The sequence below is a fragment of the Crassostrea angulata genome, unplaced genomic scaffold, assembly GCF_025612915.1.
Source record: "Crassostrea angulata isolate pt1a10 unplaced genomic scaffold, ASM2561291v2 HiC_scaffold_269, whole genome shotgun sequence".
Lineage (NCBI taxonomy): Eukaryota > Metazoa > Mollusca > Bivalvia > Ostreida > Ostreidae > Magallana > Magallana angulata.
The window spans coordinates 1-7,239 of record NW_026441822.1 but is presented as its reverse complement, the minus strand read 5'-3'; the positions used below and the strand labels follow the sequence as shown (position 1 = coordinate 7,239).

Genomic DNA, 7,239 nt, shown 5'->3' with positions numbered 1-7,239 from the left:
CGGATTTTGTGATGTCCTCTGTATCACATGTGCAAAAAACCTGTATTTATTACCAAGTATGTAATAAATATCAATAATATATCCTCTACCTATTAACACGTGTATTATTAGGTAGAGAGTATATATGTTTTATAACGTCAGGTGTCTGTATTTTTGTCATACTGAAAAAAAATTGACTTCACTGATCAACATTAGAAATTAATTATTTGTTAAGAAGACATGATGTTAAATGGTGTGGGATATCACTTAACCAACATTTTCATTTTTTTTTATAAATATAGTAAAATGTGATATGGATTTTTAGTTTCAGTATGTGAAGCACAACATTCCCGGTCCAGGCACTGATAAGGAAAAATTCCTTCCGGTCTTTACCGGTTGTTCCTGCCATGAGTGTATCAGTGACTGCCCTTGTGTGCAGAGATTTGGTCAGAATTACACTGAAGATGGTCAACTTAAAACTTCCTATCTCGACGTAGACAAACACAAGGTGATGGTGGAATGTAATAGTAACTGCAGATGTTCTAAAACGTGTGTAAACAGGGTCGTACAAGGTGGAGTAAAAGTGAGAGTCGAGTTATTCTGGACGGTAAGCAAAGGAATAGGAGTCAGGACTCTGGAAGATTTAGATCCTGGTGCGTTTGTCTGTGAATATGCGGGAGAAATCATCTCAAGTGACGAGGCTAGAAAACGGAGCCTAGCTCAACGGAAAGAGGACATGAATTATATTATAACCGTTAACGAACATTGCAAGAGTGGTGTGATAAAAACTCATGTAGATCCTAGAAACTTTGGCAATGTCGGGCGATTCCTCAACCACAGCTGTGATCCTAACCTAACAATGCTCCCAGTACGGGTTGATACTGAAATTCCATTACTTTGTTTGTTTGCAAATAGGAAAATAAGCTCAGGTGAAGAGTTGAATTTTCACTACGGACTTTCCTCAGGAGAAGAGAGAACAGTTTATTCGGACATTGATCGAAAAGAAAGTGGCTTAATACCATGTAACTGTGGATCACGTTTGTGTCAGGGTTATCTGCCCTTTGATAAGACACTATTTGATGATTGATGATAAAGAATATATATACTATATTAATTATCAATAAATTCCAAAACATCATAGAGTTATTTTTTTAGTTTTAAATTATATTTAATATCCATGGCAGGATGATAAACCATGGTGTTCAAGTTTTTTTGTTTTTAATACATGTACTGTTTATTTTCTAATCTGTCAACTCTGGCATAAATATTAACAGTGCATGTATTATACAAGCAATCAGTTTTTTCTACAAACAAATCTTGCTACAAGCTATCATTTTTTTTTTACAAATGTATTCATAAAAAAATCATTCCACATGTATAAAGTTAACATTGGTTAACATATTAAATATAGAATACACTGAAATAAAACCACAGACTCAGTATAATGAGAGAAGGAATTTTGTCTGAAGTCTAACACTGTGTAGGGGTATTCAAATGCATTCAGCATTTAACTCTGAATTAAACTGAGGTTTTCGGGTGTATGAAGGATGTCTAACAATGCTGTTTATCCTTATAAAGTTGCAGGCTCAGAACAAAGCATCAATGTACACACAATTTTAGTTCAACAGCAACTGTATGGTCTAAAATTCCTCCTAATTCAGATTTTCCTGTTGATTTAGAAAAAAATGTCTCCCATCTAAAAAAATGTGTGTACATGTTTACACATCTTTGCAAAACATCAATGAAGTCAAAACTTTGAACTGCATCTCTATGGTTTTCTTCCAGTAGTAAATGCTGTCTGCTACAAGCTTTGGTGTAAATCAGAATTTCAACATTCTGTCGTGCTATGGGCAGGGATCTAATTCATCCTTGCTATGGGCGGGGATCATACTTCCTGAAACAGACTGCAAACATCTGGTTTCCTAGCCATCATGCCCGGTGTGAGGCTAGAGTTATCTGTCCTGATGACAGCTCCGTTCTCCAACAAATATCTACAAGTCTCTGAATGCTGACCACCGGCGGCAATGTGTAATGCTGCAAGGAAGAAGTGTACAAATTGATCAAAATGCTCTCAACAGTTGTGTATTGAGTAGTGCTTCACATGACATTAACAAATTACAAATTACAGGTATTTCATATAAATATGATGTAACTAAAAAAGTATAATGCTATTGAAAGTGTACTGCTTAAAAAATTGAGATAATCAATGTATACATATAATATATAGATATGTGAATTGCATGTCTTAATATTGTTTTAGAAGCCTGTAAATATGAAATAATTCTGTATAAAACCTTGCTTTGTTGACCGTGTACCTGTTCTACCTTTCGTGTCAGTGACGTTGACATCAGCTCCGGCAGACACCAAGTAGGAAATTACACCGAGTTGTCCTTCCTTGAAACAAAATAAAAGTAGTTTGAATTGTATTAATGTTCCCTAACCCTTACTCCACCTCACTAATAACACTAATTAGTACCTTGGCTGCAACAAACAGTGGCGTGAACCCTTTTGATGACCTTGAGTTGACATTGACCTTTAAGCTTTCCACCAGAAACTTCACGGACTTCAGACATCACCCCTGGGTGGCCAGGTGAAGGGGTCCCAGGCCGGCATTGTCCTCACAACACAGGTCACCCTGTCAAACCATAAACACACAACAAAATGACAACACAGGTCACTGTGTCAAACCAAACATAATGATGACATAGCTGTATAAGATACAAGGCAGAAAAAATACTTCAAGTTCTTTTACTTGATATAATTTGGTGAGTTATCATTAAGTATTAATGGTCACTAGTTGAATAGATGTGTTGTTATACAGACATTAAACTTGAAGATATTAAGATGGTCAGTCGCTGACAAGTGTTTTTAAGTTATTCTTTTTAATCTCATTAAAATCATGAAAGAGTCACGATCACATCGACTTAAAACTGTGAATAGATGGAATTGCACTGTCTGTATAAATTTTGTGAGATGATATCATTTAACCAAAAAGGTCTAAGACTATTGTTAATCTGCTTTTGTGCATGCATAAATTTTCAAAATGTAACTGTAAAGCTATATTTATTTCAAGCTTAACATGTTTCCATACCTTTTGTGTTGAGATGAGAGTTTGAGCGACCTCCACATGGTCTGATTTAATGGCTTTCATCAGTGGTGTACTTCCTGAGCTGTCAATGGTGTCCACAGTATACGGCCCGACGTTTAGCAGGAAAGTCACCACGGAGTGGCAGCCATGTAGAGCTGGAATATACAACCCAGTAAGTGTACCCCACTACAGAGCTAAAGTTACACAAGTAAAGAAAGAGGAAATACACAACATAGAGGGCAACCATGTAGAGCTGGAATATACAACACATATATAGTAGATAAAACTTTGCCCATTACAGAGCTAGTTACACATAGAGTAGAGAAAGACACTATAAGGTGGCAACCATGTCATTTTAAAACAAATCATAAATGCATTCATGTTTTATAGCATTTACATTCAGTAGTCTCAGAGTACAAATTTCGCTTTAATCAATTGTTACAAGTACATGTACTGGTATATATAATTTGAAAAATGAACATGTGTTAGGGATTGCAATAATTCACAAAAATCCTTGTTGAAGTGTATGACTTAGCATTTTATTTTTATTGACCTGCTGTATGTAGCGGGGTCCTCCCGTTCTTGCTGGCAGTGTTCATCACAGTGTTGTTATGATCATACAGAGGGTGGACAATACCCAGGTGTCCTTCCCTAAAAACAAATATATTTTTAATGAAAAAATTACAGTAAAATAAAGAGAGACTGCTACAGTGGTCTACTGTCTGAGAGCTACAGTACCGATCAGACCCACCCTAACAGAAAGTAAACCCCAACTAAACCCTGGGTTTACTTTGTGGGTTTACTCCAAGTTTAATAGAGTGGACCCACAGTAAACCCAGAGTAAACCCAGAGAGTAAACCCCGATCAGAAATATACCCCTGAAAGCAGATGCTTCATGTGTATTCGGAATATACAAGGGGCAGGAATTACAGGCAGTAAGATGGTAAAATAAAAGACGGGTCTGCTTCAACCACACTTTAGTGCTTAAAGTTGACCCTAAAAGCAATTCCCTTGTAAACCTAAAGTAAACCTTAGGTAAACCCAAAGTAAACCCCAAGTAGACCCAAATTTTCCATGAAGCTTAATTCAGGTTAGTCAATTGTGCTGGAGATAGTTAGATTGATCCCTGGCCTTGACAGACCTAATTTGTAGATGGATAGCAACTATTCCTTCTTATTTAAGGCACTCAGAGTAAAAAAAAAACAATTTAAAGATGCAAGGCTCTCCCCTGAGTTTTTTTAAATGGTGGGCAATTGGCCCTGAGAGCCAAGTGTACCTGGGTTTAATTCTAAAGACCTTCACCCGCAGTTAGTAATATATCAAAACTAATGGGAGCACAAATTACAGTCAATCCAATCTGAAAGTAAAAATGATCTGTTATATATGGGAACTTAAGAAGGACAACATTTCACAGAGGAACTACACATAGTATGAGCTACAAACCTGCATGCAATGTGGAATGGGGTCCATCCATCTTTGTTCTTCAGCGATACATTCGCACCAGACTTCAGAAGTTCTTGGATAACCTCAATACTGTCCTTTGTGCAGGCCAGCATTAGAGGTGTCCTGTAATAATATATTCTCAATCTGTATAACTACTTGTACATTGGGTTGGGTATACATTGTTCGTTTCATCAGATTTGTATGGCAATGCTTATCTACCATTCGCTAGTACCCTACGTATCAAATATTGAATAAATTTAATGTTGCGCGGGGGTGTTAGGGAAGCATATGGGTAATTTAGCGTCTTATTTTTACTGTTATATTCAAAATCGTGAAATTAAATAATTATTTTGAATAAGATCAAAAACTTAGTATTATCCTTTAAAATAGATGTTAGTGCAATAAAATCGGGTATTACATAACTGCCACATTGGTGCATTATCACGTGACAACTATAAATAGCTTACGTATATTCCTTAACATAAAATGAGATAGAACAACACTACCCCGCGGTTTCAAAAATAAAATCAACATACCAAGTGAAAGCAAAACATCTCAGTTTAATCAAAACCGCTGCTAGAATCCTATGTTTTTCCTTATTAAAAAGTTATTTATCCGGTTCTCGTAAAACCTTCCCAACTTTTATATAGTTTGCACGGAAAACGGCAAATTGCATCAAAACAACACACAACATGGGATTCTAGCAGCACTTTTCAATTTAAGCATTGATCAAACTAACGATACGTATAAAATTTCAAGTTCAATATATACGGGGTAGTGTTGTTCTAGTCGGATTTTCATATCGTAAACAACGACAGAGGAAAGCCTGGCCGAGAAATAAAAGCAAATTTACATACCTTTTAGCGAATGATTGATAAAACTAACATCTCCCCAAGTATTCTTATGTTCAATTCTCAATAAATCACACCACAATACTTTATGAGACTTCTTAGATTAGTTATATTTTGAATATGTTTACAATGCTTTCCGATAAAATTCACACGACATTCAACTTTTAGTCATGACGTCATCAATGTGTAAATCTACGTAATACAAACTAATTTCTGGAAAAAAATTGTCTTCAGTATTTTTCATTTGTTTTTGATCTACGTTTCATCGCTTAGATATTTGAATATGTACATAATAACTAAGATTTGTGATTTCAAGGAATTACATGTAACTCAGATTCCATATGCTTCCTTAACACCCCCGCGTGGTTTAAGTTATCACAGAGAAAAATGATAGACTGATATTACCACATTAACTGTTTTTGCAACGAAACCACTGCCACTTTTAACATCACGTTTGAAAATTCGCTGTTTGTGGTCTCCATGTTAATGATAAAATCCGAGACATTCCGAGTGCTATTTCCGACAAAATGGCAGGCAAATTCAAACGTGTATTTTAACAAAATGCCTTGGTAAGACTCATGAAATGGATATTTTGAGGAATAAACTACATATGCATGTTCATTAAGGTTTGTTAGGCCAGCATTTTTTAAAATTTCGATTTACAAACCCGCCGACCCTATTTTTTAAAAATTCAAATAAAAATAAAAGGACCTGAACTAGCTATTTATTTTATTTTTTCCTCCGACCCGAAGTTTTCTTTCTGGTAAAAATAAAAATAAATGTTGATGCAATCACGTATGTGTAGTCTGAATTATTGTTGTTCATGCATTGATTTAATAAAAAGACCAAGTTCTTTCCGATCAAGTCACAGGCACTAGAAGTCACAAAAAACCACCAAAGGGCCTACTCCTGTTTGCTTTCGTCCAACCCTACAATTTACGACCCTATTAAGTTTTGTGATCGGCAACTTAGCCAGAATTTCCTCAATAAAGAGAAGTTGAAGTCTTTTTCTATCACAATTCTGTAAATTAAAAAAAAACACCTCATTGACAAGAAAATGATAAGTTACTTTAAAAAAAAAACACTTTTGCAAAATAAATTCTAGAATAATCATAATTTAACCGTTTGGAAATAGATCATCTACATAACGGTTGTAAGTGGGTCATAGGGTTGGACTAATAACCCTAAACACACTGAACACAGGTCTTATGACTGAAGGAAAGAGAATAATTTTATTTGTCATTAAGGTTAAAGCTAACAAAATAACGAAACATTTCCTTTATTAAAGGTATAGTTACATAAATAAATAAAATTTTAAAAGTTATTTAGTCTTTTTTAAATAAAAAAACTTGTTTGATTTTTTACTGACATTTATGGACATGCTTCTAATCCAATTTATTTTCAGTAACAATATTTTAAATTTTGAATTTGTGAATAGCATTGTTAATTTAATCAAATAAATTATTTCTCAAACTTCTTCCTATTTTTCTGCAAGGAAGAAGTGAAAACTCCCTTATTTTTTTTTTGGTCTTAATGTATATGTACAGTATGTACTTGTATTTATAAAAAAAAAAACCTTCGTTTTTATACATGCATGTACAATATATCAACACAAATTTTCAGTGCCCATGGATAAAATATGTTATGATAAGAACATCACCAACAACCAAAATAACTTAGATATTTTTAAAAAATGTCAGCTCCTAGACACATGTTCTTATTTTAAAAATAAAAAAAATATTGTTGAAAAATTGTTTTATTTTCATTTTTTTTCTTGACGGACAAATTTTTAATTTTTATTTTTATTTTTTTTCCCTCCTCCTCACCAAATAATTTGAAAAATATTTCGTAAATCTAAAAATAAAAAAATGTATAAAA

The 7,239-nt window shown here is 34.2% G+C and overlaps 1 protein-coding gene and 1 pseudogene across 1 annotated transcript; one reads left to right on the top strand and one right to left on the bottom strand.

The window, feature by feature from the left end:
• Positions 1 to 304: 304 nt before the first annotated feature.
• Positions 305 to 1,117, top strand: LOC128169971 (histone-lysine N-methyltransferase SETMAR-like; the record flags this gene model as incomplete). Its single annotated transcript, XM_052835985.1, has 1 exon — positions 305 to 1,117. A coding segment is annotated over one exon (762 nt), but the record flags the coding sequence as incomplete, so codon positions are not given.
• A 46-nt stretch (positions 1,118 to 1,163) lies between these two features.
• Positions 1,164 to 5,877, bottom strand: LOC128169972 (ankyrin repeat domain-containing protein 16-like; annotated as a pseudogene).
• Between the last annotated feature and the right edge of the window lie 1,362 nt (positions 5,878 to 7,239).